We start from the raw sequence: 23,844 nt of genomic DNA on the forward strand, positions 1-23,844 counted from the left end.
TTGTGGAAGAATCTCTTCCACCTGGATTTTTTTTTTCACATGGAACGCAATGAGGAATGTTTTGATCTTTAGTTACTGGCATGTTGCAGAGGATGGTATGAAACCTTTACATCTGGTGCTTGCTGTTTTGACAAAAATATTGATTCTGCCACCCCTCTTAGAACCTCCATGCTTCCTGAAGGGGTTGACTGACACAGTCTTCCCAATTACAAGTAAACTGAGGCTTGAGTGCACTTTCACTGGAGCTCCAAAGTTGTTTGTAACATGGTACAAGGATGGAAAGCAGCTGTATGCTTCATACAGATATAACACAAGAGTGACAGAAAATTCATGTATGCTGGAGTGCCTGCACGAGTGTAACGAAGAAACTCCTGGAAAATACTCTTGTGAAGTCTCAAATTCTTTTGGAACTGACATCTGTCATGCAAATGTGACAACAGAGACAGGTTTGTATAACTTTGGATTCCTTCTATATTCTACATCATATTTTATCAACCAGTTGACACTACCATCATGCTTAGTCATCTACCTTGGATAAGCATAATTTGGATAAGGTTTCTGGCCTGTAAACATTTGGCTAATAAGGACTTGGTTGGATAATATGGTCAAGATTCAATATATATATACCTTGTTCAGAATATTATGGATGCCAGTTCTTCATATTTATTGAGAATAATAAGAATAGTCTGCACCTTACAGTGTGGCTTTCACAGCCTGCCTGTTTTGAGCGGAAGCTTAAGGATATGAACATCACCATGAGCAAGAAACAGAAGCTTGAGTTAAAATTCACTGGTACTGAAAAAATATGTGATATGTGGTACAAATGGTTGGAAATTCCTACACAATGGAAAGTCTACAGAAGTGCACTAAAGATATCCTAGGAAAATACTCTTTTCTATGGAGCTGACATCTGCAATGCTTATGCTTGTGATTTCTTGGTAGTATAATATTCTGTATGCTTTAGTTTATGATGATTTGTACGTTTGCTAATGTAAAGTTCATTGTGCTAATGTAAAACTGGGAATTCTACCCAAGAAGACAATTTATCTGTCATTATGAGTCGTGAAAATGTTGAAAAAAATTACCTGGGGAGCTGTCAAGACACCTACAGCAACACTAAAGGGGCTGCATGACAAGTCTTGATTGCCCTCCGCACATGACAACAATCTCGCCTTTCTTCACGTCTGAGCTATGGGATAGGGTGGCTAGACGGATGCCCTTTCTCACAAGAAAAAAAAAAAACATACAATCTCAACTATATACCTGCAAACTATTCGTGTTATGGTCTGATGAGACCAAATCCAAAAGGCATGTTAGGTACAAAAAAAAGCACATCACCAAAGAATAACGTATCCATGGTGCAGCATGGTTGTGACAGCAGTATGCTTTAGGTCTGCTTTTCCTAAAGCCAGGACTGGGGTTTTTATCAAAGTGGAGGAAAGCATGAATACCAGCTGATTTTAGTGCAGACTTAGTGTCTGTGCCATGCTGATCAAAAAGACTAAGTGGTGTAATAAAATTTGCATCACAAAATCCTGTCATTTTTATAGGAGTTTGTACTCTTTTGATTGAGTTTTTATTTTTTGTCTTAATGAAAATGTGAGCAAATGACTATTACTGCTTTAAGTGCTGTAAGTCATAAAAGGAACTTGTTTAACGGACTAAACATTAATTGCAACTGTAGCAAATATCAAGTGATATTCTTTACATTTATTTTTGATATATTTATAAATTCATATTTATATTTTATTTAAATATTTTTATTTATATATCGTCACTGTCGGGCGGAATCCTCGTATCTCGAAAACCATTACTTTTCAGGAAATGAAAAAAACGCCGTACCTTATCTGCAGTGCACAGAGTTTAGTCCGCGTCTGCTGTCCTCAGACGAGCACCAGAACTAGCGGGGGTCAAGATTTTTTTTTCTTTGAGCCCAGTGTTTTGAAGACATTTACCTCAGAAGACGTGTTGATTCATTGCGACTCTTCTTGAGGAGAAGAGGTGGACAGTTGAGGAAGAGGTGGACAGTTGAAGTGTCCAATGGAGTTATGAGATTTGCGCTCAAGCTATTTTTAAGACTTTAGATTGGTTAATAACTTGTAAAAATAACAGACCCACGTGGGGACTGACCAATATCATCGATATGTGAAAAAATATGAAATTGACCAAATTTGGACATACGAGGTTTCCGCCCGACATCGACGATATGTTCTTTGATAACTAAACAAATGCTAGGAAATCAATATAGTATAAGAGGAATAGAATGCTTCTTGATGGACAGTTATAGGAAATAATAAATTTTGGGGTAGTAACAGTAACTCCACTTTGCCTTGGACTGCATCACATTTCTAATGTTTTTCCTGGATTTTTTCATGCCATATATGATGGTTAATATTTGTGAAGAGGATGTGCATTGACGAATATTACATTAAGATCTAGTGGAATATAGTTGGAAATGTTATCAATAAAATTCACATCCATATATCTTCAGGAGGGAAAATTGTGTTTGTTGCATACGGTTACTCTGCTCTGTATATTTGCCAGGCTTGTAATGAGATATGAAAATACTCATGTGCCACCCAAATATCTGTGAAAGGCATGGACTTCTGTGTATCCTGATTGTTTAATAAAGTGTACTGTTTTGATTTCAGAATTGAAAATTCCACCAACCTTCACTAAAAAGCCCTCAGAGCATTTTGAGGAGACTGAGGGCACATTGGTGAAACTCGAGGGCCGTGTATCTGGGACACAGCCCCTGTCTATTAGCTGGTACAAAGATAACAATCAAATTTTCAGTTCTGACAACTGTGAAATGTCCTTCATTGGCAATGTGGCTGTGTTATGCATTAAGAATCCCCAGACATCAGATAGTGGCACATATACTTGCAGTGCCTCTAATGAAGCTGGTACTGCATCCTTTAATGTGCAGATGAGCATTACAGGTACAGAAAATTTAGTTTATTCATTGTATTGATCCTCTAGATCTTATTAGCATTTTGGCCTCTTTGCATGGTTTGCTGTAGTGAGAACATTTAACTTTACTCTGTAAAATGTTTGGTCTGATTATGTCTCTTCAAAAATGCTAACAAAAGAATTGTCTTTTTTATTAAGGAAAACAAATACCTCCAACCTTTGATATGACCCTTAAGCCTATTACAGTGAACGAGGGTGAGAGACTTAGTCTTAGTTGCCATGTTTCTGGCTCTCATCCACTGTCAATCCAATGGATGAAGGACAGAAGAGAGGTGATTTCCTCTGATAACTCAACGATCACATTTGAGGATGGCACTGCCACACTAAGAATTGTCAAGGCATCCAGATCTGATGCAGGAGACTACCTGTGCAAGGCAACCAACAATGCTGGTAGTGATTTCTCTAAGGCAAAGGTCACCATTAAAGGTATGATTTGAATTTTGTAATGTGGACGGTGAATATGCATTACACTCATTTTGTTACCTGGAATTATTTTTAAACTACCTTTTTTAAATTGTAGACTATGTCTATGAATGTTCTTGTGACATTAATAATAATAATAATAATAATAATAATGTATTCTACATTATATAATATAATATATAATACTATATAATATAATATAATATAATATAATACTACATATATTCTTTATAAAAAGCTTTCTTCCTAAATCATTATTTCTACCTTAGCATTTGAGTCCCTTCTGATTTTGTGAAACTGATTAAGAATATTTTAATCTTGCTTTGTAATATTAATTATAATAATGGGGAAAAAATTGTATGTCTTTAATTGATCATGTGGGTTTAAGAATATTTAAGGTACCGTGGCTTTTTTCCCCCAACAAGACACTTAACTATATTGAACATGAAATAGGACAATTTAACTTTTTATAGCATCTGTACGGTGGCCTAGAAGTGCAAAACAAATTAACAAATCCGAAAACACATTAACAAATCCGAAAACACATTAACAAATCTGAAAACAAATTAACAAATCTGAAAACACATTAACAAATCTGAAAACAAATTAACAAATCCAAAAACACACTAACAAATCCCAAAACAAATTAACAAATCCGAAAACACATTAACAAGTCAGACAACCCGGAAGCGGTTGGTATAGTTTGTGAATGGAAACTTACCATCGTCGGACGAGACACCTTTCATTCACCTGTATATCTTCAATGACAGGTGTCTTGTCCAATGATCGGTAAGTTTCCATTCAAAAACGATACACTACCGTTTCCGGGTTGTCTGACTTGTCGTTGTGTTTTCGGATTTGTTAATTTGTTTTCGGATTTGTTAATGTGTTTTCGGATTTGTTAATGTGTTTTCGGATTTGTTAATTTGTTTTGCACTTCTCGGCCACCGTACATCTGCTATACTGCCTCCTTCATGTTTACATTGCTTATATTTTTGGGTCATTTTTAGTGAATTACAAAAAGGCTTGTTTTTGTCAAAAAATAAAACACAGGCAAATTCACTGTAAAGTACATTGCAGTGTCTTATTTGCACTCATACCTGATGACACACCAGATTTTATTTACTGTTCTTCAAAAAACATCAGTGTTTTTAAGGTTTTTATTTCATATAGTATTTCCTGTCTCCATGTACTGCCCAACATCAGTATGGCCTCTGAAAAATACATACACAGAACACAGGTTGATTTAATCAGTTGTTTTCTCTAGCATTTAATTCACTTTTTCCATTTCTTTGCATTGACATTGCTGCTGTTCTTTAACAATCAGCAGGGGCAGCTCCTGCAGCAGCTCAAACAGCACCTTCAGCAGCTCAGCCTGCTCAGAAACTAGACAACTTGTTCTTCATTGATGAACCTAAGAGTGTCCGTGTAACAGAGAGTAAGTGGTTATTTCCACAGAAACATACTTTTTTTATTTTCAAGTGCATATTTTATTTTAGGGGTATGTTATTTTATACATTACAGAGGGCACTGCAACCTTCATCGCCAAGGTTGGTGGTGATCCCATTCCAAGTGTGAAATGGATGAAGGGCAAATGGAGGCAGATGACCCATGGTGGTCGCGTTGCCATTGTGCAGAAGGGCCAAGATTCCAAGCTGGAAATCAGGGAAGTTACCAAATCTGATGCTGGACAGTATAGATGTGTAGCTTCAAACAAACATGGAGAAATCGAATCCAGCACTGATTTGACTGTTAATGAGAGGAAAGAGATTGCACCTGAAGCAGTAAAATTGAAGAAGTAAGTTTAAGATTTGATCCCCTCCATATATATATATATATATATAATGGCCTATTCCATTTAAAAAATATATGTTGATATATATAATATATAATTATATTATATTTATATGAATTAAACACTTATTTTTAGGACACCATCAAAGCAGAAAAGTCCAGAGGACAAAGACATTGACATTGTTGAGCTGCTAAGAAATGTAGACCCAAAAGAGTATGAGAAATACGCTCGCATGTACGGTATCACAGACTATCGTGGCCTTCTTCAGGCCATTGAGCAGCTGAAAAAAGAGGCAGGTGAAGAAAGTGGACGGCCGGTATGTTTTTCTGTTTCATTACTGTTACAGGATTGTGTTAATTAATTGTACAGATTCTGTTTACTGTATAATAATATTTAGTAATTTTATTTATTTAATTAATTGTTTGTTTTTTTTATAAGGAACATGAACATAGCAGAGAATCTGATGAGGATTTGGCTAGGCTTGTTGCTGATTTGCAGAGAAGAATGGAACAAACTGAAGTAAGATTATTTTTCAGCATTCAATTCTAAGTTACTATACTTATATATTTATTGATACATATAACCATGTGTATTTATTTCCTTTTTTTCAGCCCATTACCCTGCTTAATGACATCAAAGATCAAACTACTAAAGCTAATACAGATGCTGTCTTTGAATGTGAAATTAAGATCAACTACCCAGAAATCACACTGTCTTGGTACAAAGACTCAAAGAAGCTTGAGAACAGCAGTAAATATGACATTAAAGTAGTGGGTGATCGCCACTTGTTGAAGATCAAGAACGTCCAGACAAGTGACCAGGGAAATTACCGTGTTGTCTGTGGCCCACACATCTCCAGTGCCACATTGTCAGTCACAGGTAAGTCTCTTTACCATTACCTGGATTTGTTGTTACAACAGTTTTACAACTTTTGACACAGAGAGAAAGCCTTTTTGGTAAGAAGGCAAAGCTGCCATTAACATGCTAAGCAATGATCATCTAGATCATAGTTTTCTGGTTTTATATCACCCTTGAATATTTGCATAGAGGTCTCAACCTCTTTACTTTGTCAACACTACTTAATTATGGGATTGAAGGAAGACCACATGGTTAAACATACCATTTGGCACAAGACTGGAGTCAATTCCCTTCTTCTGTTATAATTGTATAATGCCCATGACTATAATGGCAACCTGAAATATGATCAGTTATTGTCCACAACATTCTTGGGTTCTGTATTTTTAACAAAGAAATTCTACTTCACTGGGCATATCAGCACCACTGCTTTCATTCTTTCCTATCCTATGACAATTATTCACTGGTTTGTTTTAAAACTGTACACATTTTAGGCCAAGATGGTGATAGTGAAACAAACAGTATAACATTGCGACTTAATTACCAGCAGTTTCAATTACATTCCTAGAAAAAAAACCTGAACATTAATATTTAAATAATAAACTTTCATCATATCGTCACTGTCGGGCGGAAACCTCGTATGTCCAAATTTGGTCAATTTCATATTTTTTCACATATTGATGCTATTGGTCAGTCCCCACGTGGGTCTGTTATTTTTACAAGTTATTAACCAATCTAAAGTCTTGAAAATAGCAAATCTCATAACTGCACTGGACACTTCAACTGTTCACCTCTTCCTCACTCCGCGGGAGAGCTTCGCGGCATATTTCTCCTCAAGAAGAGTCGCAACGAATCAACACGTCTTCTGAGGTAAATGTCTTCAAAACACTGGGCTCAAAGAAAAAAAAATCTTGACCCCCGCTAGTTCTGGTGCTCGTCTGAGGACAGCGCAAGACAATCCACTGCAATGCGGACTAAACCCTGTGCACTGCAGATAAGGTACAGTGTTTTTTTAATTTCCTGAAAAATAATGGTTTTTGAGATACAAGGATTCTGCCCGACAGCGACGATATGATTCAGGTAACATTGTGCCCAACCTCCACTTAGCTCCTACAATTCTAATGCCAATGAACAGGGCTTTATGGTGTGAACAGTCAGATCACAAAAATGTCTTTTTAGAGCACTAATTTTGACTCCTACACTAATCTCTTAAATACACAGATGTTCTCTCGTCTCCATAATATTCTTGAACTGCATGAACCCTGGTGGCCTAACTAAAACAAAAATGATGGAGGAAAGTAGAGGGGTTTTTTTGCTCTGTTTTTTCAATAATAAGACACTTATTCAAATCACATCTTATTTTCAGCTGATCAAATACAGTTCACTAAGCGCATTCAAAATATTGTGGTGAAGGAACTCCAGACTGCGACTTTTGAGTGTGAGTTGTCATTTGACAATGCAGTTGTCACATGGTATAAAGACTCATGGGAACTTAAAGAGAGTCCAAAATATTCCTTCCAACGTGAGGGACGATGTCATTTTATGATCATCCATAATGTCACATCTGAGGATGAAGGTGTGTGCAATTGAAGAACTTTTAGTTTCAATGTATATCTTAATCAATTGAGTTAAACACAATTATGTTTTTTAATAATGTCTTAGGCGTATACTCAGTGATTGCGAGACTGGAGCCCATTGGTGAAGCTAAAAGTACAGCTGAGCTGTACCTGTCAGGCAAAGGTAGTAATTAAATCTTCCGATAGCGTTAACGTGTTTAGCATACCATTAATAACCTTCAGTGATGTGGGCTCTGATTCCCAGTAACAATATTTTACATCCTTTTACAGACATTAATCTAGGCACAATTTCTTACGGTGAGTATTTTTATATTTAGCAACAGAGTTGCTTAGTTCATAAATAATTCTGCAAACAATAATAATCTAAACAATAAAATAAGACAAAAATTCTTAATATATTTAGATGTCACAGATACATCAATACAAGTGCCCGAGGTGTCATCTATGATTAGTTTTAAAGGTAGGACTTTAAGTCATTTTACAACTGATTTTCAACCAATGCAATTCAGTTTAAAATAATTTAACTTATTTCAAAATTTTTCCTATTCAAAAGATGAGTCAAGAGAATATTATCATTATGAAGAAAAGACTGAAGTGACAGGTACTATTTTTAATGTTACTTAATCTTTAACCTGATTACTCTTTATAATATTCCATTCTCATCCTAATAAGATTTCCATCGCTTATTCTTCAACAAATGATGTCTGTTCAAAGCTTTAAACTAATAATAATAACCAAGAAGGCAATATGTGTTCGTGTCATCACAAATTCACTTATATTGGTTATTCATTCTGTGACTAGCTCAGGGAGAGTTATTTTACAGAACTTATATATAACATATAAACTTTAAAATGGCTACGCTCATTTCTTTTTTATTCACTCATCCTTGCTTCTCTTCCACCCCTTTGTGTTCTTGGCACACTTCATTTTGGTTTGGTAGAGTATGAGAGTTGGACAGTGCAAGAAGAAAGAGTAATTCATGAAGTTGCATCAACTAAAGGTATACCATGGCTACCATATCACTAACTGAGAGCTTAATGATTAGCTACTTCCTCCATGCCGTGTGTAATCTCTCTTCTGTCCTGTTGAAATGATTTCATTTGTTTGTCCTCATCATCTATATGTATTGTAAGCAGTATGTCAATTATTGCTCTGTTATTCTGAATAATTAACTTGTTTTCATCATCAGTTATGTAATCCAAAACCCCACATACTGTATGATGTCCTATATGCTATGCCATTAAAGGATACTGAGTAATGTACTCATATTTTTGTCATATCAATATTTATTTGTTTTCTATCAGAAGAGAAGAAGCCAGTTGAAGAAATTGTACCCAAAATGGTTGCACAAACAACTGAAGAAAAACCTCAAGACAGTAAGAAAATGCCACTACCCTCTTTATGTCCCATAATCACTGATGTATTTCTCATTTTAATTGAGATTTTTATTGTATTTTTTAGAACCTGAAGTCATGTCTGTGGAGGAAACAGTCCCAGTAACATTTGTAGCTGAGTCAAAACACCAACCTACACCCGAAGGTATTCAACTTAATTGGCCTTATCTTTGTTCCCATAATTTGCCATCCAGATTCTTCATTGATGCAGATTCTTCAAAGTGAAATGTTTACATATGGCAAATATAAAAATCTGCTTGTAATTATTGTTTTTACTAAATCTTCTTTGCATATTAATATTGATTTTATGGATTGTATAATGTAATTTGTGTTATAATTTCCTTGTTTACAAATCTTTCCAATGTTTAAATTCTTGAAACTATGTGTTGTCTGTTAGTCCCATCTTAGTAGACGCTAACAATTCTCTGTCTTATATAAATATGTCCTAAATCCTGCAGCAACTGAGCCACCTATGCACAAACTGCCAACTGAACCTAAAGTGGTACCAGTAGCTGTAGCCAAGCCAGAGCCTAAACCCGAACCAAAAGCTACACAGAAGCCAGAAACTAAACCTGAGCCAAAACCCGAACCAAAGGCTACACAGAAACGAGAGCCTAAACCTGAGCCAAAAGCTCAACTGAAGGCAGAACCTAAACCTGAGCCTAAACCTGAGCTAAAAGCTCAACTGAAGGCAGAACCTAAACCTGAGCCTAAACCTGAGCTAAAAGCTCAACTGAAGGCAGAACCTAAACCTGAGCCTAAACCTGAGCTAAAAGCTCAACTGAAGGCAGAACCTAAACCTGAGCCTAAACCTGAGCCAAAAGCTCCACTGAAGGCAGAAACTAAACCTGAGCCTAAACCTGAGCCAAAAGCTCCCCTGAAGGCAGAAACTAAACCGGAGACGAAAGCTACACTGAAGGCAGAAACTAAACCTGAGACGAAAGCTACACTGAAGCCAGAACTAAGACCTGAACCTATCCCTGAAGCAAATGCTACAGCGAAGCCAGAGCTAAAACCTGAATCTATGATTTTATTTACAAAGAAACCTGAGCCCACACTAATAACAGGTATTGTGTCAGCTGCCTTAGTAATGTTCTTGTCTGTCCATCTGACTGTCCATTTCAGTTTGTCTTTATGTTTTTATGTCATACTCGTACTTTTTCGTCATATGCTTATGAAGTGTATATGTTGTTAAATCTGTGTAAAAAACATTTCCTGTTTCTTTAAATGTTAATCATTATTGCGTTTGTCCGTTTATGTACGGTGTCTTTAGTCATTCAAATGTTTTCTCAGTCTTTTCTTACTTTTTCTTAATGTTTGTTAAAAGAACCAGATGCTCCTAAGAAGCCAGAAGCATTACCACAATTAACTACAAAACACGAGGAGAATTTACCTCAGAAAGCAGCCATTACACAATTGAAAGGTAACTGTCAGAAGGAAACAATTGTGTAACTGTAATAGATCTGTGCATTTGGTTTTTGGTATTTTATGTTATGTTATATGTTATGTTATGTTATGTTATGTTATGTTGTTATGTTATGTTATGTCTTTTTTGTTGTTTTTGTGTCAGAAACCTTTATTACTATAAAGGGAACATGTGTAGTGTCCAAAGTTGTCCAAATGTTTAATTTCTTAATCTTAACCTCTTACTGGTCTCTGAGGTATTATAGACATGAAAGTGTATTGTCTACTTTATCTGTGTAAGTATAACCAATATATCTTCTTTCCAAGCTCATGAGGTGGTGCAGACAACAGAAACACCAAAGAGAGAACCAGATAAAAAATCAGACCTTGTAACATCAGTTGCTCCAGAACTTCCAAGGGTGCCAAAGCCTAAACAGGAATTTTCTGCAGCACTAAAGGCTGAGCCAACTAAAAAACAAGAGTCTGCAATTGTAAAACATGAGACTTCACCTGTTCTGCTTGAAGTGAAAAAGGCAGAACTTACACCTGCCTCTAGAAAGCTGGTTGAAGACCCACTGGCTTTAGAGTCTACACCTGTGTCTCCACTCATTCGAAAACCAGACTCTAGAACCGAGACAGTATTTATAGAAGGACCAAAAGCTGTCCTCCTAGAAGCTCCTAAAGCAGCGCAAGAACTAACCCAAAGTCTCCGAGAGCTGCCTCTGGCAAAACCTGAACCCATCCAGGAGAAAGAACAGACGCCTGTTCCTAAACAGAAGTCTCCCCCAAAGAGAGGTATCATTTTCATTAAAAAACTTACACATGTTTTATGCACATTTGTACACTCTCAAACACCCTCAAAATTTCTTTTTATCTTTTCTGGATATTTTTATCTTTTCTATACTGATCTTAAGACTTGGACATGTGTCTTTTTTGTCTGATACTTTTACAAAGTGGTTGAACTTAAATATCCAGAAGTTCCAACTGAGGAAGCACCTGTGCCTCAACCTCAAAAGGAGATTGAAATGGCTCCTACCAGAGGTAATGCTAGGTTGCTCGTGGGGGTTTGTCCTTAATATCTTACCCAAACATACTTCTTGGATTATGTGTTATGTCTGTAACACTGTGTGTTTACTTCAGCATATGAAATGGTACTGATCTTATAATCAGAATACATCTTATATGTATAATGTTTAAATGTCTGCTTTTAAAGCATGCTTCTGACACCATCAGATGGTGGAATCTTATGAATCTTATGAATGATTTTTTTTTCATGTATTTGCAGCTTTAAACAGAGTTGAACAAAATCAATATGGAACAATTGAAATATCTAAGAAATTAGAGGAAATCTCTGTAACAAAAGAAGTGATTTCAGGACAGGAAATCTCATATGAAAGCGATAGTCTGTCATGTCAATCTATGGAGACTTCATTGAAGGGGGTACAAATTAAACAGGAAATTAAAGTGCCGATTGAGAATGAGCTGGTGAGGAAACCTCAAACTGAAATGAAAGTTGCTCCTTCCAAAGGTATGCTTGCTAGGTCTTGAGAGTTAGGTCTAATCAACAATTGCTTCTTGCACATGTTTAAACAAGTAATGTGCATTTTAACAAGATGTTTGGTTTGGTTAGTTTTGGAGAAATATTTTCACTACAAATTAACCGAATTAAACACATTTTAGTAGAGAAAACTGGTACTCATATGCAAAACCAAAAATATATTTACTCAGTAAATGTCCAGAAATTAAACATTACATATAACTTGAAAGGCTAAAAAGAAAAGTAAAGAAAAGTAGCCCTATTTATCTATGTATACATTTCTATACATTTTAAGATACAGGAAATACGAAGATAAAATCTACTTATAGAGAAGTAGTACATTATCTCTATTTTTAATCTGTTAATGAATATTAGTCTTTCTATTTCAACATGGTGAAATCCTCAATTTTTTGCATCTTTATACTCTTAGCAGCTCCAAAAGGAGTTCAACAAAGTCAAGATAAAGTGGAATTGTCTAAGAAAACAGTGTCAAAGGAAATCTTGTATGAAACAGAGAACAAATCTTATGAGGCTGAATACAGTATGTTGAAACCATCTGAAGTTAAAACTCAAGAAACACTTCCTGAAGCTAAACCTCAAAAGAGGGTAGAACTGGTCCCAGCCAGAGGTATGCTTGGTTGGTCCTGAGGGTTTTTCATGTTATAATTAGTTTTATTAAAAGTCTGCAACTGAATCTATATCTGTTTGAGAAATATATCCCCATTCAATTTATACCACAATTTTATCTAAAAAAAAAAAGACAAAAAATATTCTTGTATCAGAGTTATACCTATTTTGCTTTTCAATTGATAAACCATATTTATACATTACACAGTGAGACATGTTGTTAAATATATTTTCCACAATGGCATATGGTAAAATTACAGTTTTAATGTTCTATCTTTAAAGACATTGCACCTTCCAAGAAAGTTTTAGAAGAGTTATCAAAGACTCGTCTTACGGTGGACATATCTATGAAAACTGAAGAGATCTCATTTGTGGAGGCAGAAATTTCAAAAGAATCATCATATGAAAGTGATAATATTCAGTACTGTCCTGAGGAAACTTGTCTAGAAGTAGCTAAAGTTAATCTTACAGAAGTGCCATATGAGAAAAAGCCAGTGGCTAAAACTCAGAAACAGACTGCTCCTACCAAAGGTATGTGTGATCTGGATGGCTTTCTGTTTAGGATTTGTTTAAATATATACAGTAGTATGATAGATGAATTAAAAAAATGGCAGGGACAAGTTGGTTCTATGTATAAATGATGAAAGTAAAATATTATATGGGGTTTTACATTGGCAAGTATTGAAATACTTAATTTAAGTTTATTAATGGCTCAAATATAATGAAAAATAAGTGCACATATGGGGCTGTATTTTTCTTCATAATTTTTCTGCATGTGTGTTTAAATCTTCTTCTTCTTTTGCCACGTTGTACAATCTTACAACTTCTTTCATCTTTAAAGTCTACGCTACTCCAAAGAGAATTGAACAAACTTTACACACAGTGGACATTTCTGCTGAAACTGAGATCACCGAAGTGGAGCAAGTGGATTCAAATGAAGAACTTTCATACAAAGGTGACGGCATTCTATGTCAACCTGAAGAGGCTCATGACGTTTATGTGGAAAAGAAGGTGTCTGTTGATGAACAAGTTTTTATAGCAGAGGATTCATTGAGGAAATTTACTTTGCCATCTCAAGAAACAGTAACAAAGGACAAGATCCCAGAAATTGAGGCTGAACCAATTATACAAAAGATGCGTTCGGAAACAAATTCTGAGACGTCTGGTGTTGTGAAAGATGATAAAACGCTTCCAGACTTGGTGCTGAAGAGTGATGTGTCACAAAAGACAGATTTTATTGCTAAAGTGGTGGCACAAAAAGAGGCTGTGTCTATGAAAGTAATACCCAAAGAAAAGGACATTAAATTGAAGAAAGAGCTTAAAATGTCTGAAATAGGTACTTTTACATGTGCCATCTTTTGGAATATTTTTTGGAAACTCTTTACACACTTTATACAAAGTGTTCTTTGTATTGTCTTGCACTGCTTGCCGAGTAGGCAAGCCAAATTATCTTATGTTCTTCTTTTGTTTTGTAAAGTTATATTATTCAAATATTTCATCACTCTTGGTTTTGTATATATATATATATAAACTAGCAAACAAAATTCTTCAATTTTTATTTAATAAAGTATAAGGTCCATTTTTTAAACTGCAGTACCTAAATGCTTGTCTTTTTTGATTGTGACAAGTACTTGCTTTTATTTAAAGTGCCAGTTGTTGAGATGACTCCAGCACCTGAGGCACCAAAAGCAACAATGACACCACAAAAAGTCTCTCCACCACAAGGTACTAAATGTTTGGGCTTACATATCTTTTCTTTTTGTCTTGAGATAGCTAGATGTTATTTTGTAATGTTCTTTATGTGCATTTGCAGCACATAATATCAATTCTTGATCCCTTATCATGATCCCTAACATCCGTGAATATTAAGAAACTTAACACAATATTGAATGTAAAATATGTTGTGTTCCTCTTCATGTTTCCATGCATAATATCAATTCTTGACTGTGTCATTGGCATGATTTTGTTTAAAGAGCCAACTGTGAAGGAGAAGGCAACGGACGAGTCACCAAGCCCAATGGTGGTGAAAAAAGTCTCTCCACCTCAAGGTACTGTGTTGGCATTCATGTCCTGTGTTTTATTCCACGTCGTCTCTTCTTCTTTGTTCTTAATACAATAGGGTTTTAGGTGTTCTTCGTCTTGTATAGTTTTTAGAATGCTGTTCGTGTATAATAACAAATCTTGTTTGTGACACGGGCATACTTTTATTTAAAGTTCCAACTGTGGTGAAGAAGGCATCTCCTGAGCCAACAAAGTCCACAGTGCTGCCAGTTGAGAAAAAAGACTCTCCATCTCAAGGTACTATTCTTAGCTTCCGTTTCTGCTGTTTTTTGTGACAACTCCATTCTTTCGTGTCCTTAATACAATTTGAGATGGCCGTTAGGTGCTCTGTGTATTCTGCAAATTCTGTAATGCAGTACATCTGCCCATGCATAAAACTTTTTCTTGACTGGCATGCTTTTATTTAAAGAGCCAGCTGTGGTGAAGAAGGCAACACCTGAAGCACCAAAGCCCACAGTGGTGCCAGTTGAACAAAACGTTTCTACTGGCCCAGGTAGAGACTCTTGAATGTTTTCTTGTCTTATGTCTGCAGTAGAATATGATATCATTTTGATTTTTTCTTGTTTTTTGTTTGTTCTGTAACTCAGTGGCCTTTTTTGTACATTTTTTTTATTCTAATAACACTATGCTTTCATTTAAAGAACTGATTGTTGCAAAGAAGCCCACAGCTGAGGCACCAAAGCCACCAGTAACACCACTTGAACCAAAAGTTTCTGCCCTTGAAGGTAAAGTATTATGTCCATGTCTTCTATATTAACAATTGCTTTCTTCTGTCTTCAACATTTTTATTTTAGCGCTTCTTTATGGCTCTTTATATGTACATCAGATTTTTTCTTTGTTACAATGTCATGCATTTACTTAAAGAGCCAACTGTGGTAAAGAAGGCAACACCTGAGGCACCAAAGCCAACAGTGGTACCAACTGAGCAGAAAGTCTCACCTCCTTCTCGAGGTAGAGTCTCAGTTTCCATGTCCTTTGTTTTTTTCTCAACTCTTCTCTTCTTCTGTAACTTCAGCAGAATGTGAGATAATGTTTTCTTAGTTTTGTTTTGTTCATTTTGGTTATAGTTGTGTTTATATGGACTTTGTCTCCTCTATGACATAATAGCTTTATCCATTCAAATGCTCATTTCTTGACTGTGACTGTTTTGATTTAAAGAGCCAAGTGTTGAGAACAAACCAACAGCTGAGGCACCAAAGTCAGCATTAACACCACAAACAGTTTGTCCTCCTGAAGGTACAATATTTGTTTCTATGTCGATTATATTGTGCCACTATCTCTTCTCTTTTTATCATAATTTCTTATGTTACAATGGGATGCTTTTATTTAAAGAGCCAATTGTGGTAAAGAAGGCAACACCTGAGGCATCAAAACCAACAGTAGAGCCACTTGCACAAAAAGTCTCTCCTCCTCTAGGTAGAGTCTTACTCTCTTCTGTCTATTTCTTCTTCCTTCATTGTCAGTTGCATCTTATTTCGTGTTCTTTTAAATGTGCATTTCACCCAGTATGTAATTCATTGCTTATTTCCATACATATTATTACTTCTTGGCTGTGACAATGACATGCTTTTATTTAAAGAACCACCTGTGGAGAATAAGCCAACACATGAGGCACCAAAGCCAACACAGACACCAGTTGATAAAACAGATTCCCCTCCTCAAGGTATTGTGTCAGTTTCCTGGTTGTTTTTTAGTTTTAGGGGTTTTTTTGTGTGTGTTTATTATATGTCACCACTTTACTGGTGCCTGGCTTTTTTTGTACCTTGTATTGCGTCATACTTCTGTAGTTCTTGTCTTTCCTTTATCATATATATATTTCTGTTTGCATATTTGTGGATTTTATTTGTTTGTTCATATTTATACTCCTCATATTGTCCTTTTATGTCTCACTCTGTCTTAACACTAATAATTATTTGCAATGTTTGTCTTTTAACATTTTGGCTGTCATATTCAAGCAGATATCTAAAGAAGTAGGTCTCGAACCCAGGGGTCAATGAAGCCTAGCCATAACATGAATCTAATAACAATTTAAATAACTGAACTCATGTGACTGAATATACCGCACAGACATGTAGTGTTCATGCTGTGCTGCTCTATTTGTCTTCTTTCACCATTAATTATAACTGTTTTCTCTTTTAAAATGTGCTAATCTCCGCAGATCATGGTCCTGTTCAAACTCCTGGCCCAGTCCAGAAAGGTATGTACTTTATTATCTGTATGCCACAGATTTCAATAATGTAAAGTATGCTTGGTTATGCACTGGTTTTGTTTCTTTTTATGGGTGTTCTGTGTTTTGTGTTATTTTTCAGCCTTGTTTCTTTAGTTTACAATGAAATGGTCATTGCGATAAAAAACATTTTGTTATGTGTGTGAACCTGTTCTATTTGTTGACAATGAGTCAGTTATCATCATAAACAAGGTATATCAGTACCCTGAATTGGCTAAACTGCAACTGACAGTCATGTTAAGTGTTGTCTATTGTCGTAAATATTGTGCTGTTTGTGATGTGACATTCATTGTCTTAGAACAATATATTAAAGCCACCGATGAACAAGAGAAACGGGATATGCCAGTCAAGAAAGACAAGATGCCAAAAGAAGAGAGTCCTAAGACTCCAAGTCAAACTATCAAAGAAAATGCCAAGATATCACCAACCAAACTGAAACATGAAAATGTAGTGCTGAAACCATTTGAGACACCTGAAAAATCAAAGGTTGCACCTATAAAGAAAAAACAAATTACATCAACAGCTAAAAAGTTAGAAGAAGTGGTCACTTTAAAATCTATGGTTGTAGAAGGTGAACATAAAGAGCCTGAGATACATATAAAAACCAACAGAATTCCAACAGAGAAGAACGAGGACAAGAAAAGCTCTTATAGACCATCAAAGGATCAAGAGAGCTCTGAAAAAGATGAAAAGCCAGGCAAAGAAGATAAGCTCAAAATTCAAGTAAAGAAGGCAGACAAAACAGAAGAAGCAAAGCCACTGATGATTAAAAAGGGGAGATGTATTCTAAAAGAACGTGAAGACAAAGAGGACATATTACTAAAACCAGTGGAATGCATCAAAAAGGATTCTGAGCATGAAAAGTTCTCACCAAAGGTTGTAAATTCTAAAGAAGAAAAACCTTCAGTGACCACAGTAACCAAAGAAAAAGAAAGTCCAAAAGTAGAATGTAAAACATCTGTTTGCAAAAAGAGTAGTTCTCTGCCAGGAGAAATGATGGAAGAAGAGAAAATATCTCTTAAACCTGTCAAACCTGTTGAAGCAGAAATGAAAAAGACTCTTTCACCCAAAGCTGAGCCCATTCCATTGCAGAGGAAGTCCAGTGCAACAGTTCCTAAAAAAGACATAACTAAAGATTTATCTTCCCAACAGAAAAAAGCATCTCATGAACAAACTGAAAAAGAAAAAATGTTACTAATAAAAGAGTTATCCCCTGGAGCTGTGCAGCTAGAAAAGATTCCAACTCAGCAAGAAGAAGAAGTATTTGAGGAAGAATTTGGAGACGAGAAAGAAGAAGAAGAAGAAGAAACATGGGGGTGGGAGATTGTTCCTTCTGAATGTTATGAAGCAGAAGAGTTTGATACCACCTTGGAGGATGCAGCCATTGAAGCTGCAGGAGGCACTGATGACAAGATAGGTGAGAGGGAGACCAAAACCTCACCATTAGTATATTATTTTTGACCCTGACCTCAAAAATAATCTCAAATCATATGAATCATTTATAACTTCCACCTCCAAAGTTTAGCAATGATTAACAAATTTGTCTTTATCTTCATCATGATCATCATCTTCATCAGTATGCACATTTTTCTGTCTTACCATCATCTCTACATTCTTTTCATAAGCCCATCCACCTAAGGGCTTCACCTAATTGTCTGTATGTGGATGTCTGTTATTGTGTTTGTAAATGTCAATTGTTTGTCTTTTGTGAATGTCAAATACAGTTTTTTCTATTTTTTTAAGTATGTATTTTCTAAATCATCTAATTGTGTCATTCATTTACATTAGCTATTTCAGTAACATGCATGTGTTGATAGAAGAAAAAAAAATCATTACATCTTCTTGGCTTCCCTTGCTAAGTGTATACTGTAAGCTAAATATAATTTAATCAACAAACTGAAGTTTTGTGCTACTATTACAAACAGATGGAAAACCCAAGGAGGAGGGAGCAGTAGGCAGAGGCAGAGGGCTTAGACGTAAGGATGCTGTTCTGATGGTGTTAAAATATATAAAATAAGTAAGCATTAATTACACACCATGTTTTCCGTAACTTTAACTTTTCCTTCTTTTACACCCATTTTAGCACGCCAAACTCCATCACCTGGTGATGCAGGACGTGGAAGAGGGCTCAGACCTGGTGGTGGAGGAGACAAACCTCCTGGAGAATCACCATTTGCTTTCCAGCTTAAGGCTGTCCCTCTCAAGTTTGTGAAAGAGGTTCAAGACATTGTGTTGCTAGAGGCTGAATCGATTGGTTCCTCTGCTGTGTTTGAGTGCCAGATTTCTCCTTCTACTGCTATAACTTCATGGATGAAAGATGGAACTAACATCAGGGAGAGTCCAAAGTACAAATTTACATCTGATGGAAAAGATCGAAAATTGGCCATTATTGATGTTCAGCTCTCTGACAGAGGGGAATACACATGTGTTGCCAAGCTGGGAAATAAAGAGAAGACCTCCACTGCCAGACTTATTGTTGAAGGTGAGCACACTTTTGAGCACAGTCCAGCCTTATTTTATACTGATAAATCTAGGGTAAATTCATAACAAATACTTTACCTTTTATCTTAAATAGAGCTGCCTGTTAAGTTTATCAAGACCCTAGAGGAGGAGGTGTCTGTGCTCAAGGGACAGCCCATGTACTTGACTTGTGAGTTGAATAAAGAGCGAAATGTGGTCTGGAAAAAGGACGGCAAAGAGCTAGAAACAGTTGCTGGCAAAATAGCCATTAATGTTATTGGACTGCAACATGCCTTGACAATCCAGGATGCAAATGATGGTGACGCTGGTATTTACACATGTGAATGTGAAAATCTCAAAACTCAAACAACTGTGAAGATTCTCGGTATGTATAAGACTAAAAAAAAATTAGGCATGTACAATGAAATATAACAATATAAATATTATACGCTATGAATTTTCATTTTGCAGAAATCATCAGAGACTGGTTGGTGAAACCACTAAGGGACCAGCATGTGAAGCCAAAGGCCACTGCTACCTTCAAATGTGAACTCTTTAAAGACACTCCCAACTGGAAGTGGTACAAGGGAGATGAAGAGATTCCAATTGAACCCACAGATAAGACTGAAGTCAAAAAGGATGGAAAAGACATCACTCTGACTATTAAGAATGCTCAACCCAATGATGTTGGCGAGTATTCCATGGAAGTTGAGGGCAAACGATATGTAGCGAAGCTCACCCTTGGAGGTAAGTAGCATGGGTTTTTTCACTTATTTTGGTTTTGTTTTATGTTTTTAAAAATTGCTAATTAACGCTTTTCATATTTTATGTATGATGCCAATATAGAGCGTGAAGCCGAGATATTGAAACCCCTTGCTAGTGTGGAAGTAGTTGAAAAAGAGGAGGCCAACTTTGAAACTGAAATCTCTGAGGATGACTTACCCGGAGAATGGAAACTTAAAGGGCAGGTTCTAACAAGATCACCGGTAAGACTAGGTTATATTTTCATAAACAATATATAATTTGTGGCTCAAGACCTTACGTTCTTGCTATATTACAATACTATTCAGATCAGTATTTAAACGACCAATATTGAGAAAATTTTTCTAAATCAAACAAAAAAATATGACTTTTTATTTTTTCTTTTATATTTGTTTATTTTCAAGACATGTGATATCAAAGCGGAGGGAACTAAGCGCTTCCTCACCTTGAAAAATGTCCAGCTTGATCAGGCTGGTGAAGTTACATACCAAGCGCTAAACGCTCAGACAAGTGCTATGCTTACAGTGAAAGGTAACGTAACCATTAAAATGGTATCTTCCCAGATAAAGAAGAATGTTAACAGTTTTCATACATATAATTTAAAATTTGTATTACACTGAGCTCAATGTTATATCGTACCTCCCAGAACTGGAACTTGAATTCACTGACCCACTGAAAGATGTTTCTGTGCCTGAAAAGAAACAGGCTAAATTTGAGTGTTCAATCAATAAGGACGTACCTAAAGTGATGTGGTTTAAGGGTTCTGATATTATTACATCTGGAAATAATTATGAAATCATTGATGATGGAAAAAAACACATTTTGATTATAAATAATTGTGAATTTGATGATGAGGGAGAATACACCATAGAGGTGTTAGGGAAAACATCAACAGCAAAACTAACGGTAGAGGGTAAGTGGTTATTCTTCCCCTTTTTGGTAATCATTTTGAATAATAAAATAATACTTGAATTGGTGGCTGCGAAAATTGGTGGCTGTGGAATAACCCTATGTAAGGAAATGTGTTTTACACTGAAATAATATTATATGATGTATTATATGAAAATTATATAATGTATGACATCATAGGTATGAGGCTGAAGTTCGCCACAGAATTAAAGGATCAAACCGTAAAGGAAACCAAAACAGCTCGGTTTGAGATTGAGCTCTCTCATGACAATGTGCCGGTGACTTGGTACAAAAATGAAATTAGATTGCATCCAAGCAGAACAGTAATAATACATGTTGAAAAGACAAAGCATATATTAGAAATCAAGGAAGTCACACTAGATGATACTTGTCAAATAAGGGCAGAGACTAAAGGGATATCAACCATGGCTAAGCTTCTGGTTATAGGTAACCCTCTTTCTTTCTATCTCTTAATTATTTTTAAGATGAAATTTTTTAATTATGAGTGAAACGTGGTAGTCATCTGTGACTTTTAGGGATCAGGCTAATTGGTAGTTGTTTGCTTTCATGCTCTACTAGGCACATAAAGCACATTTTATAATGTAGTACAAACGTTTTTTATCATTTTCTGCATGGGGATATTTCTAATTCAACCTTCTTGCAGAGGGTGATGCACGATTCATTACAAAGTTGCAAGACTACACTGCTGTTGAGAAAGAGGAGGTCACTCTTGACTGCGAGCTGAGCAAAGATGTTCCTGTCAAGTGGTTCCATAATGAGATTGAAATAAAGGCCTCAAAGATGATTTCCATGAAGGTTGAGAACAAACGAAGAATTCTCCACATTAAAAAAGTGGAGCAGAAAGACAAAGGAGTGTATGTTTGTGACTGTGGAACAGACAAGACATCAGCCAATGTTAACATTGAAGGTGATGTTTTGAATTACTCACAAGTGGGCAATTTGGCATACTTTAGCTTCACTACCTCTAAATACAGACTTCTCGATTTCAGCACGTGACGTGAAGGTGATCCGGCCTATGTATGGCGTTGAAGTGTTCGATGGAGAGACTGCTCGTTTTGAAGTTGAAATCTCTGAGGATGACATCCATGGCCAGTGGAAACTGAATGGCGAAGTCTTGTCTCCTTCAGCAGTAAGCATAGAATTCTGTTGTGTTATGTTAAACCTAGCAAGTTATTTTTTAATACTAAGTGTAAATAAATATTTCAGTGTCCAAATAGTTATACTAAATTCTTCTTGTTTTAAACAGGATGTGGAGATCATTGAGGAAGGTGCAAAACACACACTGACACTGTACAATTGCAAGGTTGTCCAGACAGGAGAGGTTGTTTTCCAGGGAGCAAATGCCAAGTGTGCTGCAAACCTTAAAGTAAAAGGTAGTGTTCTTTTGCCATGTTCCCTGATCTAAAACAAAGACAATTAATTACCAGCCATATTCTGAAATTAAACTAAAATTAAATTGTTTTTGTGTTACAGAGCTGCCCATCACATTCCTAACACCTTTGAGTGATGCTCAAGTATATGAAAAAGATGAGGCAAGATTTGAATGTGAACTGTCAAGGGTAGCAAAGACCTTCAGATGGCTGAAAGGCTCTCAAGAGCTGAAGGCAGATGACAAATTTGAAATTCTGGCAGAGGGAAAAAGGCACATACTTATTATCAAATCAGTTGCATATGAAGACGAGGCTAAATACATGTTTGAAGCTGAGGACAAGAGAATCACTGCCAAACTGGTGATTCAAGGTAAGAAATCACTTTGTAAGGGTTGGGATATACTTCTTCCACTTCATATATAGCTTTTCACCCATCTGTATTCTTTATTTGACATTTAGGAATTCGTCTTGAGTTTGTCAAACCCATCAAGGATGTTACTGTAAAGGAGCGCGAGACAGCAGAATTCAGTATTGAACTTTCTCACGAAAAAATTCAAGTAAGCTGGTACAAAAATGATGTCCGTTTGCATCCAAGTAAAGTGGTGCACATGTCTGAACATGGCAAGATCCACACTCTGTCCTTTAAGGAGGTGTCCATTGACGATACCTCACTCATTAAAGTAGAGGCTCTTGGAAAGTCCTCGGAGGCCATGCTCACAGTGCTTGGTAAATATGTTAAATTTACATATTTTACAAATTGTAAAGAGAATAATGTTTTAGAAAATGTTCAGTACATTTAAATTGATTCTTGTTATTTTTAGAGGGAGAAGCTTACTTCATCACCAAGCTACAGGACTACACAGCAGTCGAAAAGGATGAAGTTGTGCTGAAATGTGAACTGAGCAAACACACTGCGGAGGTGAAATGGTTTAAAGATGGCACAGAGATTATCCCATCTAAGAATATCCTCATCAAGGCTGATGGAAAGAAACGCATTCTGACTGTAAAGAAAGCAGAGAAAGCCAATACTGGTGAATATGTCTGTGACTGTGGTTCTGACAAAACTACAGCTAAGCTGAACATTGAAGGTATATATAAATATAAATTTACAACATATTAAAAATGAGAAAAATATATTGATTATTTGTAATCACATTTCTTATTAAATTGCTTCTATTTTCTTTGCAGAGCGTGATATTAAGGTTATCCGTCCACTCTACAGTGTGGAGGTTACAGAAACTAATACCGCTCGATTCGAGGTAGAGATTTCAGAGGAGGATGTCCATGGGCACTGGAAACTTAAAGGAGAGGCTTTGCACCAGTCTGCTGTAAGGATTTTATCAAAAATAATCAACTACCTTTAAAAACGAAACATTTTCTGTGTAATTATTTAAATAAAATAAATTTTTTTAATTGAAAAGCAAGTTTTTAATGAGGCAAAATATTTAC

The 23,844-nt window shown here is 36.0% G+C and overlaps 1 protein-coding gene across 1 annotated transcript in view; it reads left to right on the forward strand.

The window, feature by feature from the left end:
• ttn.1 (titin, tandem duplicate 1) overlaps positions 1–23,844 on the forward strand; it is a 136,312-nt gene that overhangs the window by 30,903 nt on the left and 81,565 nt on the right. The window contains exons 41-90 of the mRNA XM_060877288.1: positions 153–446; positions 2,652–2,942; positions 3,112–3,399; positions 4,724–4,834; positions 4,921–5,194; positions 5,327–5,503; positions 5,644–5,710; positions 5,803–6,070; positions 7,413–7,622; positions 7,709–7,786; positions 7,894–7,920; positions 8,027–8,083; positions 8,177–8,224; positions 8,564–8,623; positions 8,928–8,999; positions 9,085–9,162; positions 9,476–10,084; positions 10,345–10,440; positions 10,749–11,216; positions 11,376–11,472; positions 11,717–11,949; positions 12,389–12,586; positions 12,868–13,116; positions 13,427–13,921; positions 14,233–14,310; positions 14,559–14,633; positions 14,800–14,883; positions 15,056–15,139; positions 15,288–15,371; positions 15,511–15,597; positions 15,805–15,882; positions 15,979–16,062; positions 16,226–16,309; positions 16,805–16,843; positions 17,172–18,290; positions 18,799–18,849; positions 18,957–19,355; positions 19,449–19,718; positions 19,805–20,080; positions 20,180–20,319; positions 20,500–20,626; positions 20,742–21,008; positions 21,185–21,451; positions 21,669–21,932; positions 22,015–22,154; positions 22,272–22,398; positions 22,499–22,765; positions 22,855–23,121; positions 23,217–23,483; positions 23,584–23,723. Coding sequence (XP_060733271.1) covers positions 153–446; positions 2,652–2,942; positions 3,112–3,399; positions 4,724–4,834; positions 4,921–5,194; positions 5,327–5,503; positions 5,644–5,710; positions 5,803–6,070; positions 7,413–7,622; positions 7,709–7,786; positions 7,894–7,920; positions 8,027–8,083; positions 8,177–8,224; positions 8,564–8,623; positions 8,928–8,999; positions 9,085–9,162; positions 9,476–10,084; positions 10,345–10,440; positions 10,749–11,216; positions 11,376–11,472; positions 11,717–11,949; positions 12,389–12,586; positions 12,868–13,116; positions 13,427–13,921; positions 14,233–14,310; positions 14,559–14,633; positions 14,800–14,883; positions 15,056–15,139; positions 15,288–15,371; positions 15,511–15,597; positions 15,805–15,882; positions 15,979–16,062; positions 16,226–16,309; positions 16,805–16,843; positions 17,172–18,290; positions 18,799–18,849; positions 18,957–19,355; positions 19,449–19,718; positions 19,805–20,080; positions 20,180–20,319; positions 20,500–20,626; positions 20,742–21,008; positions 21,185–21,451; positions 21,669–21,932; positions 22,015–22,154; positions 22,272–22,398; positions 22,499–22,765; positions 22,855–23,121; positions 23,217–23,483; positions 23,584–23,723 — 10,010 coding nt within the window. The remainder of the gene's footprint in view (positions 1–152; positions 447–2,651; positions 2,943–3,111; positions 3,400–4,723; positions 4,835–4,920; positions 5,195–5,326; positions 5,504–5,643; positions 5,711–5,802; positions 6,071–7,412; positions 7,623–7,708; positions 7,787–7,893; positions 7,921–8,026; positions 8,084–8,176; positions 8,225–8,563; positions 8,624–8,927; positions 9,000–9,084; positions 9,163–9,475; positions 10,085–10,344; positions 10,441–10,748; positions 11,217–11,375; positions 11,473–11,716; positions 11,950–12,388; positions 12,587–12,867; positions 13,117–13,426; positions 13,922–14,232; positions 14,311–14,558; positions 14,634–14,799; positions 14,884–15,055; positions 15,140–15,287; positions 15,372–15,510; positions 15,598–15,804; positions 15,883–15,978; positions 16,063–16,225; positions 16,310–16,804; positions 16,844–17,171; positions 18,291–18,798; positions 18,850–18,956; positions 19,356–19,448; positions 19,719–19,804; positions 20,081–20,179; positions 20,320–20,499; positions 20,627–20,741; positions 21,009–21,184; positions 21,452–21,668; positions 21,933–22,014; positions 22,155–22,271; positions 22,399–22,498; positions 22,766–22,854; positions 23,122–23,216; positions 23,484–23,583; positions 23,724–23,844) is intronic.

The sequence above is a fragment of the Tachysurus vachellii genome, chromosome 8 (genome assembly GCF_030014155.1).
Source record: "Tachysurus vachellii isolate PV-2020 chromosome 8, HZAU_Pvac_v1, whole genome shotgun sequence".
In the NCBI taxonomy this organism is placed as follows: domain Eukaryota; kingdom Metazoa; phylum Chordata; class Actinopteri; order Siluriformes; family Bagridae; genus Tachysurus; species Tachysurus vachellii.